Source organism: Muntiacus reevesi, chromosome 3 (genome assembly GCF_963930625.1).
Source record: "Muntiacus reevesi chromosome 3, mMunRee1.1, whole genome shotgun sequence".
NCBI lineage: Eukaryota > Metazoa > Chordata > Mammalia > Artiodactyla > Cervidae > Muntiacus > Muntiacus reevesi.
The window spans coordinates 244,732,228-244,745,587 of NC_089251.1; the positions used below are offsets into that span (position 1 = coordinate 244,732,228).

Genomic DNA, 13,360 nt, shown 5'->3' on the forward strand with positions numbered 1-13,360 from the left:
GCCCCTATAATGTGAATGTCTGTGTATTTAATGTTCCAGAGGTCTCTTAGGCTGTTCCCACTTCTTTTCATTATTTTTTCTTAATTCTGTTCCCCAACAGTGATTTCCATCAGTTTATCTTTCAGATCACATATTCATTCATCTGTCTCAGTTATTCTGCTATCAATTCACTATAGTGTATTTTTCAGGTCAGTTATTATATGGTTTATCTCTGTTTGTTTTTTAAGGTTCTGGCTCTTCATTAAATATTTCTTGTATCCTCTCAGTCTGTGCCTCCATTCTTTTCCCAAAATCTTGGATTACCTTTACTGTCATTACTCCAAATTCTTTTTCAGATAGAGTGCCTGTCTCCATTTAGTTGTTGTTCTGGGATTTTATCTTGTTCCTTCATCTGAAGCTTATTTCTCTGCTGTCTCATTTTGTCTAATTATCTGTATTTGTGGTCTTCATTCCTCAGGCTGCAGGATTGTAATTCTTGGTTCTGGTGTCTCTTCCCTAGTGTGTGAGATTGGTCTTGTGCAGACTTCCTGGTGGGAGGGGCTGGTGCCTGCCCACTGGTGGGTAAAGCTGGATCTTAACCCTCTGGTAGGCAGAGCCATGTCAAAGTGTGTCCTTATAGGTGGTTTTTGGCTCAGGGCAAGTTCAGGTAGCCTGGTGGTAGCTGGTGGGTGGGGCTGTGTTCCTATTCTGTTTGGCCTGAGGTGTGTCCCAGCACTGGAGCCTGCAGGCTGTTGGGTGGGGAGGTCTCGGTTCTGAGAGAGCTTATGCTGATGGATATTCCCTGAGGCAACCACCGGTGTCTTTTCCTCTACAGTGATCTACAGCTAACCCTCACCTCCCCAGGAGACCCTCCAAGATCCACAGGTGTGTCTGGCTCCATCGCTTATCAAATGACTACTTTGCTCTGAGACCTAGTACACATGAAAACTTGCGTGCACCTCCAAGAGTGGAGTCTGTTGCCTCTAGTCTTGTGGAGCTCCTGTACTCAAGCCGACTGGTCTTCAAAGCAAAACGCTTTGGGGGCTTCTCCTCCTCCTGAGGTCAGAACCCCAGGCTGGGGAGCCTGATGAGGGAGCCAGAACTCTCATTCTTGTGGGAGATCCTCTGCAATATAATTATTTTCCAGTTTGTGGGTTGCCCACCTGGCAGATACGTTATTTGGTTATACCACAACAGTGTTCCTCCTACCATCTTGTTGTGGCTTCTTTGTCTTTGTGTGTAGAATAACTTTTTTTTTTTTTTTTTTTAGGATTCAAGTCTGTTTTTGTTGATGATTGTTCAGCGGTTTTGTAAAAGGTGTTTTGTAAAAGGAGGTGAGCTCAAATCCTTCTACTCCACCATCTTGTCTCCAGCTTCTGAATCACTGCACACACAATTCTGGAAATCAACAATGTTAGTCTCCTAAGCCCATCTAGAAGTACCTTCAATCATAAGATTTTTATTCATTTGGTTAATACTGTGTATTATATTGCACGAAGATGATTTATTTCTTGCATTCCTGGAATAAATCCCACTTAGTCAAGGTGTATGATTATTTAATGAGTTGTTGAACTAGGTTGGCTAATACTTTGTTGAGGATTTTCATATTTTATGTACATTAGGGGTGTTTGCTTGTAATCATCTTTTGTGTCATCATCTGGTTTTGTCGTTGGGGTACGGTTAGCCTTGTAAAATAAATTTGAAAATATTCTCTCCTGGTTTTTTTTGAGAGAGTTTGAGAAAGATTGGTATCATTTAAATATTCAGTAGAATTCAGTGAAGTCATCTGTTCCTTTCGTTAGGTTTTTGATACTGATTCAGTCTTCTTACTAGTAATTGGTGTGTTCAGATTTTCTATTCCTTCGATTCAATCTTGGCCAGTTTTATGTTACTAGGAATTTATCCTTTTCTCTAGGTTGTCAAACTTTTTGGTGTATAATTGTTCGTAGCAGTCTCTTATGATCCTTTGTATTTCTGTGGCATCAGTTTTAACACCTATTTTTTCACTTCTGATTTTGAGTCCTCTTTTTTGTTGGTTAGTCTAGCCAAAAGTTTGTCAATTTTATCGATTTAAAGAACCAGCTCTTAGTTTCATGTTTTTTTAAGTCTGTTTTATTTCTGATGATTTCATAATTTCCTATCTTCTCCTAACTTTGGTTTGTTTTTTTTTCTTGAAGGTGTAAAGTTGTGATCTGAAATTCTGAGGTCCTTGAGGTATGAAGTTATGATTTGAAATTTTTATTGAGGTAGGCATTTATCACCATGAGCCCTTCTTAGAACAGCTTTTGAGGCATCTCTTTTAAGTTTTGCTGTGTTGCATTTTTTTAATTTGTCTCAAGGTATTTTAAAAATTTATTTTGACTCATTTTTGTTTTTCAGTAGTATCTTATTTAATCTTCACATATTTGTGGATTTTTCAGTTTTCTTCTTATAATTGATTTCTAGTTTAAAGCTATAGTGGTTGGAAAAGATGCTTGTTACAATTTCAGTCTTAACATTAAGACTTGTTTTGTGGCCTAATATGATCTGTCCTGGAGAATGTTGGATGTACAACTTGAAGAATGTGTATTTTGTTTTGGATGGAATGTTCTATATACAGTTGACCTTTGAGCAGCATGGGTTTGACTTGTGTGGGGGCTCTTATACATAGACTTTTTTTTCAACAGATACATGAAATTATATGTGTAGAACATTATGCACAAGATGTACTTAAGTGGATAGCCTATCTTTACATAGACATAAGGTGAGTGATATTTAATATGAAACCAGTGTGTTAGTTTTCTCACTGCTTTGTAACTTTGCATTCAAAGAATTATATTACTATATAGTCTACCTCTCTTGCAGAGTAGGAAATAGCAACCCACTCTAGTATTCTTGCCTAGAGACTCCCATGGTCAGAGGAGCCTGGTGGGAGTCGCAGAGTCAGACATGGTTGAAGTGCCTTAGCATGCATGCATGCGTTGGAGAAGGAAATGCCAACCCACTCCAGTATTCTTGCCTGGAGAATCCCAGGGACAGAGGAGCCTGGTGGGCTGCCGTCTGTGGGGTCGTAGAGTCGGACACGGCTGAAATGACTTAGCAGCAGCAGTGGCTACCTCCCTTGTAACTGGAGAAACTGTAAAACAGCCTATCACTGTAGGTAAATTTTTTTTAATGTGTAACAGTGTTTCCAATACTATATTATATGACTACTAGTTTGTGCCATAAAATTTCCATAATGATTCATTCTTAGTGTATAGGCTGGTTAAGTCTTTCTATGGATTATAGGAGACTACCATAAAGCAATATTACTGCTTCATTACTGATATATGAATTATTATACCTATAAATAAATGTTTTCTTCATTTTTAATGTCTATTGTTAATACGTGTAATATCTACAGTATTACACAAAACACAAACGACAGTATTGATGTAGGTACTGACAGATGATTTGTCTTTTAAACTTATGGTGTTGACAAATACAGTAGTAAATGTATATATGTTCTTATTTTCTTAACATTTCTATAGCTTTATTTTAGGAATACAGTATATAACACACAAAATGTCTTGATCGATTGTTTTATTATCAGCAAGGTTTTTTGGTCAATACAAGGCTATTAGTAGTTTTGGAGGAGTCAGAAGTTTTACGTGAATTTGACTGCATGGGGGGTGGGGGGCGGCTGATGCCCTGGCCGGTGTTTTTCAGGTCTGTTAAGTTCATCTGGTCTAACATGTCATTTAAGGCTGATGTTTCCTTATTTTCTGTCTAGATGATTTACCCATTCATAAAGGTGGATATTAAAATTCCCTACTGTTATTGTATTACTATTTCTCACTTTAGGTCTGTTAATATTTGATTTATATATTTAGGTGCTTCTATGTTGGGTATATAAATATTTACATGCATTGTATCTTATTGGGTTGATCCTTTTATTATTACATAGTAACACCCTTGTCTGTCTTTCCACAGCCTTTGTCTTCAAGGTCTGTTTTGTCTGATACAAGTATAGCTACTCCAGTTTCTTTTTGTTTCCATTTGCATGAGTATCTATTTTCATCCCTTCACTTTGAGATGTGTGTCCTTACATCTGAAGTCTCTTGTAGGCAGCATATATTTAGCCACTCTGCATCTTTTGATTGGAGAGCTTAGTCCATTTACATTAAAAGTAATTGATAGGTATGTAATTATTGCTATTTTTTTTTCTATTTGGTAGTTCTTCTCTTCATGATTTTTATATAGTGGTATGCTTAAGATTTATCTTTTGTATATCTACTCTAGATTTTTGCTTTGTGGTTACCATTAGGAATAAAGGTTGTTTTTTTTTTAACTAATAACTGCATATGAATCTATTCTGTATCTCTGGGGAAAGAAGCCCATAGGGATTAGATTCTAAAACATTCCTACTGAAGTTTAAATTGTCAAAAAGTAACAGTAAAAATTTTTTTTACATCAGTCCAGCAACTACCAATGATTTTATTTAATATTCAGGGTGGCTCAAACAGAAACAGTCTCGAGATCCAACTAGCATTTCTAAAGTGAAGAAAACAAGAGTTCTGAAACAAACCAATTAAGCCTCCAACCCACAATAGTCATGCACCTAGGATGTGCAAGCCATTGGATTTGCAAACTTCTAAAATAGCTGCATGTGCTGAAATGAAGGGAATCATTTATGGAGCCTATCTTGTCACTGCTGAGACTCAGTGCTCATACTAAGCAGTTATGCAGACTTATGGGTTAAAATACAGAAACAACTCCATATTGATAAATGGCTGCTGCTTAGTCCCCTGAGCTCCTCACCCCAACTGTTCTTATCTCTTCCTCAGGGTGTCCTACAATTACTCTTGATCCTCTCAGTTCTGCACTATGGCCAGCATTTGATCCGACTGGTCAAAGCTCATGCCATGTTAGCTGGCGGAACTTACTGCAAGGTGGTACTTTTAGAATTCACACTTCACAGATGTAGAAGGTAAGCCAAGAGAGGCTGTCAGTGACTCCTCTAAGGGCACTCAATTATTAAGGAACAAAGACAAATGCAAAGTCAGGTCAGACTTAAAAACCCATGCTTTCCCCACTCTTCACTCTTCAGAATACCTCCTTAAAAGGAGGTTATGAATTTGGTCATCAGCAGACCAAAGGTATAAAGAGATGAAATAGGATCAACATGAATGACATATATCAGCCATACTCATTCTTTAGATCAGGTAGTTTTAGAATCTTAAGTCTGCCATAGTTTTAGAATCTAAGTTTGTCATATCCTAGAAATAAATCATTATCTCCCATATAAAAAGTATTTAAACCAAATATACCATATATTAAGAACAGGACAGTGCTGGTCATGCACATCTACTCTTTAGCTTAGGTATCTGGCTATGGGAACAGCCTAAGTTCTTCAGATGAAAATGGATCATGTAGCAGGCTTTTAAGAAATTGAAGTCACTTGCAGTCAGGATTACTCACTTGTTATCACGGCACTGGAGCAGCATTCATGGGTAATTTCATCAGATTTGTAAGACTTTCTCAAGTTTTTTTTACTTAATAATCAGTTTTTCCAGATTTCTTCTGAGACCAACTGGTACCACTGCAGGGAGAGGAAGCAGAATCTACCTTCTACCTTCATGAAAGTTGCCTGAGGATGAGAAAGGTAAACTGATCCCTGTAAGTTAACCTGATCAGTTATTAATAAATTTAAAATCCAATGAAAAACAAAAGTGTGAGAATAGGAAAAGGCTTGTGACCCACTCTCTGCCTTGCCTAGGACCAGTCTGGACAAAAAGCCCTCTCAAGTGACTCTCAGCCATCTGGGCACAGCTCAGACAGCATTCCTGATCTAACAACTGAAGAATTCTTTATACTGCTCTTTCATGGTGATAGTCATATTTGTATCTGTTCATTTTTGTTATTTTGAACAATCATGATTTAACACACTAATGTGTTCTAACAAAGAAGCAAGGTGTTAGCATAGTAAGAACTTTGCTTTAGAACTCCAGGAGCTGTGCTTTAGTTCTGATGTCATTTACTAGTTAATGTGGTCTTACCAAGTTATTTCTTTTCTCCAAATGTTTCTCCTCTGTAAAACTGGTTATAATAGCACCTATTCTACCTCAGATGACTTGTATTATCAAGGAAAACCCTGGGATATATGGTAGAATTTCCTCTGATGAAATAGCCTAAATGGTTAGAATGTGATCCTTTTGGTAACTACAGTTGAGACAAAGTTACTTTTTGTTGCTATTGTTGTTATACTCCACCACCTTCCCTTTTCAGATAATCTAATCATTTAATACAAGTAAAAAATACTATAGAACTTGTTTCTTAAGGGGAAAATAGGATTTCACAGGAAGCAAAGTGGACTACATATGTAGGATAAAAGCAACAGAATAAGCTTTGAGTCTTAAATGAGAATAGCTTTATACACATGGTATTACAATGAGCTGGGTGTGGTTCTCAGTGCTTTATGTGCATGAACTCATTTATTCCATGCAACCACTTTGTGTGGTAGGTACTGTTATCCTCATTTTCAGATGAGGAACTTGAGACACAGTGGCAGTAAATGGCAGTCAACATTTAAACGTAGTACTGGGTTCTTAACCAGTACTATTGCTATTGCCTTTTTAAAAGTGTCATATGTATGTAGGTAATATACATTTCCAGTATGTTAAATGAGTGAGAATTTCCAGGTGAAAACTATGCATTTTGATCCTAATGAAAGATAACTCCTCTGAGTTCTCCTCTGGCCCTATGCAGTTGTTCTGAAGTTAGTCTATACACATTTACTCAAATCTTTCCCATTCAAAAATCCAAGAATTCTCAATGAGAAGAATCTTCAAAAAAAGGAGGGAAATGAAAGCAGGGGAAGGTAAATGGTGGAGATATGTATGTTGTAATTCAAATCAACAGAAAGTTGTAGAAATTCTAAGACTTTTACAGAATTCCTGAAACCCAAGAACTAGAATTCTAGTAATTTTACTTTAAAGCTAGCTGCTAAAATAATTTTTAAAATAAATTAAGCCCTAAGAACATTAAAGTTTAGTATATTTGGAAGGAAAATGATCAGATAACATGTCAAAATTTAAAGTGGGATTATTTTAAGACGTGCCAGTGTGATGTTAAAATGTGTGTAAGTCTGTCTTTTCCACACACAGATCAAACAGTAATGTAAATTCTAAAAGTAAACTCACAATCTAATAGGCCTGGGCAGTCTGTACTACTGCTGCAAAACATAGCTAATAACATCTAATGGTAATCAGCATTACTGTATTTAATAAGTAACAATCAACAGCAAAACACACAATATATTCTTTAAATTTGTTTCACTGAAATTCTACCATTTTGGTTTCATGTAATGAGGTATTTGTAGAAGTATTTGTTCACATTTTATGTACCATTTAAATTGAAAATTATTTTTTTAGGAGAGGGGGATGACAGCCAGTGAATAAAAAATAGACTTATAACTTTATTTTTGAAAAACAACTAAGTATCTACCCAACTCCAGACTTAATAAATTAGTGTGGTTTCTACACTTAACTTCCTCTCAGCATGCATGCACTAAAGCTAATTCATATCAGAGAAATATTTTAAATTATATGCAGAAACTATACATTTACCTTGCAGTGCTTCTTAAAGGGAGGAGACCTTGACTACTGTCTAAGGGTAAAGGAAATGCTTTAATTCTGAGGACAGAATTTAGGGGAACAAAAAACAATTTAAGCCTCAAAAGCTAATTAGAGTAAAAGATTACCAGCATGACTGAATTAGTTATAAATACTAGTGTCTCAGGTAAAGGTAACAGTTCTCACTTTGGCTCAGTTAGCTATCTTGTACTTGCTGGGGTAGGGGCATATTATCCCAAAGCTGTGTCATTTCTTTGGAAAAACTTTAAGAGGAATAGAGGGTCTAAAAGCTGGCTTATCACTTACACACCTTGGATTCTAAACAGATGATTACCTAAGCCCAGGGAAGCAATTTTATTTTATGGCTTATTCTCTTCCTTTTCTGCATTTTGACAGTAGCAGTCACTTCCATTTATTTGAAAATAATATGATAAAGGCCAGTGATCTAAATCTGTACCTCTTCTTCAATCTCATGTTAGATGTAGACATCCACTTATATACCTCACTAAAATTTTAAACAAAACTGGGTATTTTAATTGGGAACTTATTTTAAATAACAGTTACTATAATGAACATAGTATTTTAGGATTCAGAAGAATGAAAACTCAAACAACAAAACTGAAAATTTGCAGACAGCACGTAAAGCACTCAATTAATGCTAACATTCCATTACTTATGTCAATATTTTTTTAAATAGGATTTCTATCTTGATCTACAAAGAACAGGTACAGCCCTTAAGCCATTCCCAATAGGGCTAAGTGTTACTTACCTAGGATTAGCCTTGATAATGGTTATTAGGTATACTTTAACAGCTTGAAACCCCTTCATGCTTATCTTGAAGTATACTTCAAGAATTTATTCAGCTGATTCTTAAGTAAAGGAGCCCAGTCAATGTCCTAAGTCTTGAAAGCTCCCTTCAAATGTAATTTCATAGTCTTTAAATTTTAACTGTCATTGTTTATTACTGTTTTGGCTACATTCTCTACAATTTCAGCAGCATCTTAAAGAGACAATGTGTCTATGTACAATGAAAGAACAAAATGGCTTGCAGTATCAGAAATTAGAGCCACCATTAACTGTACAATATTAAGGAGAATCTGTGTTAAACATAGCCTCCTTTTTCAGCAACATGGACAATTTACATGTAAGAATCAGCATTATGAATGTGATGATAAAGAAATTTCTTAAAGGAGTGAAATACAGCATCCTGAAAAATAACAGTTTCTACCATACAAGGCAGTTAAGAAATGTTCACATTTTAACAAATCTGTACAAACTGCAAGAAACTTGTTTAAGGGACTGTCATCCCACCTTGCTGATTAGAATCTGCTAGAAATGTAGAATTACCATGAACAATTTGTAAATCTATTACATATGTGCTCCCACAGCCCTAGAAATCAAGAAACTGATTTCAAGAACTCTTTATGTCCAACATGGATCATTTTTTCATGTCTTGATTGTTAACAAATGCCTGCTTTTAATAATCTTTCTATGATGTACAGTCCAACTTGCACCTTTTAAGGAGGTCATTTGATTTTTTTTTTTTTTTTTAGCAAAGAAGCAACACCATTTAGCAGCAATTAAAGCGCCTTCAAGAAGACTTAAAAAAAATACAATATCCAATTAGAAAAGCCATATTTTTAAACATTTGTACAAGAATAAGCTGCTGAAACTTGCTAGTTGAAATATGACATCTGTACAACAATTTACAATAGAGCTAGAAGGGAATTTATCATTATCCTGCATAGAACTGGTCTGCATTTGGTTACATATTGTCATTTGTTTGAATGAACAAATTGCAGCAGATAAACTGCTGAATGCTGAATAATGTATCCAGGCACTGTATAGTTCTTGTGTTAGAAATATGTCTCATTTTCCATGTGTTTTTAAATAATGAAAAACTACCCTTCATATTAGAACTCTCAACAACCAAATGTACTGAAGTATTATAAACGTTATTTACAGTGTTCCCCTCCCCAACGAAAACCACTTTTCTTTAACATGGTATTCCTGTTTCTGTGCAACAGGCAGTCACCCTTCACTGCTTAAGGTTACAGTCAGAAGTGTACATTTATTCAGGGTCCATGATCCACTCTATACAAACGACTCTATGAAGAACTTCAGTTCACAAACAGTTCTCAATCATATCCTGTGTAAAAAAGAAAACAACAAAAACACTCAAAAGCTCTCAAACTCAAGTGTGCATCTGGAAGCGATTCAAAGACATCATGCCGATTTGGGAGGAAAGTCAGTAAGTAATTATGCTCGAAGAAGGGGGTGTGGGGGATGCGGTCAGCCCAGCCATGTGTAAGTTGCCTGAAGAATTGGATCTTCTCATGTGTGGGAGAAGGTAGGGGTCATTTGCCAGTTGGTGCACATCAAACCTGTCTTCTTTTCGGTATGCCAAACAGCGTCTTATAAAGGCCTTAAAAAAAAAGTCAGCAATTAAAATCTTTTCCTTTTCTAAGTATTAATCAACTGAATACTACAGATGATGGACACCTTTCAGAAAACATTTCACTGGGGGTTCACATCAAAAAAACTAGCAATAAAATTACTGCAAATGCAACTCTCAACTCTCTAGTAGTTCACAGTACTAAATATTATTGCTACTACTTATTGCTGGGAAAGCTTACTTCTTTTGTTTCCAAAAAATTTTATGGAGATTAAAATATACATAACATAAAAATGAGCATTTTTAACTCAAGTATACAATTCAGTGACATTAAGTACACTCACGCTGCAGTATCACGACTATCCATCTGCAGAACTTTTTCATCATCTAAAACTGAAATCTGTACCCATTAAGCAGTATCTCCCTACTCCTCCTTCCCCCAGCCCTTGGTGACCAGTATGTCTTTTATGATTTAGCTATTCTAAGCACCTCATGTGAGTGGAATCATACAATAGTAGACCTTTTGTGTCTTTCACTTAGCATGATGTTCAAGTCATCCATGTTGTAGCATGCATCAGAATTTCGTTCTTTTTTAAGGCTAATATTCCACTGCATGTATATGCTACATTTTGTTTACCCATTTATCTGTTGGTTGACTTATTGTGAATGTTGGTATACAATATCTGAGTCCTTGCTGCCGCTTTTTTGGTCTACATCTTTAGTATCATTTTATATATAAAAACCCTTGTCTACCATTAGTGACAGTTTTACTTCTTCCTTTCTGATTTATATGCCTCTTTTTTCTTTTTCTTGCCTAACTGTTCTGGCTAAGACTTCCAATACAGGCATACCTTGTTCTATTCCACTTTGCAAATACTGTGTTTTTTGTTTTTTTCAAAGTGAAGGTTTGTGGCAACCCTGCGTCAAAGAAACCTATTGGTACCATTTTTCGAACAGCATGTGCTCACTCTGTCACATTTGGTAATCCTAGCAGGTTTTGACTTTGCATCATGACTTTATTTGTGGTGGTCATCAGTGACTTGTAACTCCTGTAATTGTTTGGGGGATGCCATGAACTGTGCCCACATAAGACCGCAAGTTTAATTGCTGAAATGACAACAAAGGATTCAGAATATTAAATAAACTTAGTTTCATAAGGCAGTGTCAGGGTTTGAGAGGACTGACTCAATTTTGAAATCATTTTACTCACAGCAGAGCTTCTCTCAAAAGCACTGTATGCTACAGAGAAAGTGTTCATGAAAGGAAGCGTCCCATCAATGTGATACTGCCTCAGCGTCACCGCCGTGATCAGTCAGCAGCCATCAACAGCAAGGCAAGACCCTCCACCAGCAAAAAGGCTGGCTGAAGTTTCAGATGATGTTTATTTAGCAGTGTTTAGCCAGCAAGTATTTTTAATTAAGGTATGTACATTATTTTTTTTAGGTATAATGCTACTGCACTAATTAATAGACTACATGTGCACCAGAAAACCAAAAAGTGTGTGTGACCTCCTTTATTGCAATATCCACCTTATTGCAATGGACCCATGCTATCTCTGGGGTATGCCTGTAAACTGTGTTGACTATGGAGTGCTGCATTTCTCCCTACAAAACTCCAGAGTCATCTTTTTCTGAAATTTGTCTCCTGTAAAACAGTCATTCCACTTTACTGTTAATTTAGTTTGGCCAAGAGAATGATGCCATTTTTTGCTGTAATATTTTCTCCCTTTGAGCACACAGCACACAATGAATATAGCTATATAACTGGCAAATCAATCAAGAAAAATAACTTTATCAGAACTTCCTAAGACTCTTCATGCCCACTTTTGGTCATGGGCACTGCCTCTGCCCCAGTCTACTGGAATAATAGCTATCTGACTTCTAAACACCATAGTTGAGTTTTGTGTCTTTTGAACTTATTTGTAAATGTAGTAATAGATTATGGTCTCCTTAGCCTGCCTTCTTAAAAGAAATCATGGGCTATATTTGGGTCCTTAAAAACTATCACAACCAAAGGCCTAAGCAGTTCTTTTCCAGAGCAAATCACCAGCCCCTACTGGTGATACACTTGCCTGTGGCTGCAGTCTCTTTTGCTTTACTTATTAACAAATGTTTACTTTGTCTTAACCACAACTTATGAAATAAAAAATTACTTCACAAAATTTATTTACATAAATTTGGTACCTTTGCTTCACTGCTTACAACAGGTTTTACAGGGAACTGGACATCAGTGGCTTTTAATATTGTATTTTCTTGAAGAATGTCTTGCTGAGATTGATTGTGACCAAATGGCTTTAAAAGAAATGAATAAAATGTTGAGAAATTTATCTCACAAAATACTTAAACAGATATTATCACTAAATCCCTGCAGTACAAATGATTTGTGTTTTAAAAGATCTTAGTTACTTATAGGTTGGATGTATTTTCATAGGCTATAACTGACAGCAGGCTGAGAAAGACCATCTGATCAATCCTCAACATAGCCAAAACACTATAAATAAGCAATTAAGATGAAAACATTAAATATTTTATTCTGAATGTTTAAAATGTTTAAGAACTACTTAGTAGAAGAAACTACAAGGTTGCAGCTGGCGCCTGCTAGTAGATATGGCTTTGAAAACAGCTAGTGGTATCCTTTAGTCTGATACAGTTCAAACAAGCTTGAACAGTGGAAACATCTGTGAAAAGTCCAGAGTAAAACACCTTGAGCATGACAAATTAAGTTAAATGAAACAGCTCTGGGTTTGGTCCTAACATGCAGTGAATTCCGAGACAGGATCACTTTTCATACTGATGAAGGGATTGAAGGGGATAAGGATTGGATATCCATGGTAGTTTGCAGTTCTGACTTCAATATAAAGAGAGGTTTGCGAAACATCAGGAGTAAGTTTGATGGACTTTCCCTGAGGAAGCACAGCAGGAAACATGCTCAGGCCAAATGTGTGTGTGTTTTGGGGGGCTGGGGGAGAATTGGGTAGAGGATGTGAGAAAGTGAAGAAAACAGTTTTGACTCCATTATTCCTAATGCTACAAAAACATTAAGTGGTGGTAAGCTGATGTGACGTTAAAGTAATTCTGATCCATGAAAATTTTAGTAAGTGATGATATAGTTAAGATCACCTAAAAAAATAAAAATGGGTAACTATGGTTCAGGCATCCAAAATGGAGCTGGGTAGTCATTGTGGATGTGGTTTCAGACACATTCCTGCATCACAGAAAACCTGAATTTTCCAAACTGTATCAAACCAAGCGACACTACTAGTTGTTTTCAAAACCAATTAGCAAACGCTAGCTGCAACCTTGCAGTTTAGAAGTCACCCCCACTTTGCAACTATATAAACGGCACCCTTACTTCTGGCCAGCTCCAATCCCAATTCTTGACGATTTATGTAACC

General features: G+C 36.3%; 1 protein-coding gene across 4 annotated transcripts in view; it reads right to left on the reverse strand.

Annotated features, from left to right (window-relative positions):
* Window positions 1-8,507: 8,507 nt before the first annotated feature.
* TLK1 (tousled like kinase 1) overlaps window positions 8,508-13,360 on the reverse strand; it is a 160,931-nt gene continuing 156,078 nt past the window's right edge. For all 4 annotated transcript variants that reach the window (XM_065931742.1, XM_065931741.1, XM_065931744.1 and 1 more), the window contains 2 exons: window positions 12,150-12,257; window positions 8,508-9,996 (listed from right to left, as the gene is read on the reverse strand). In XM_065931742.1, the coding sequence (XP_065787814.1) occupies window positions 9,820-9,996; window positions 12,150-12,257 (285 nt within the window). In that variant the 3' untranslated portion in view covers window positions 8,508-9,819. The remainder of the gene's footprint in view (window positions 9,997-12,149; window positions 12,258-13,360) is intronic.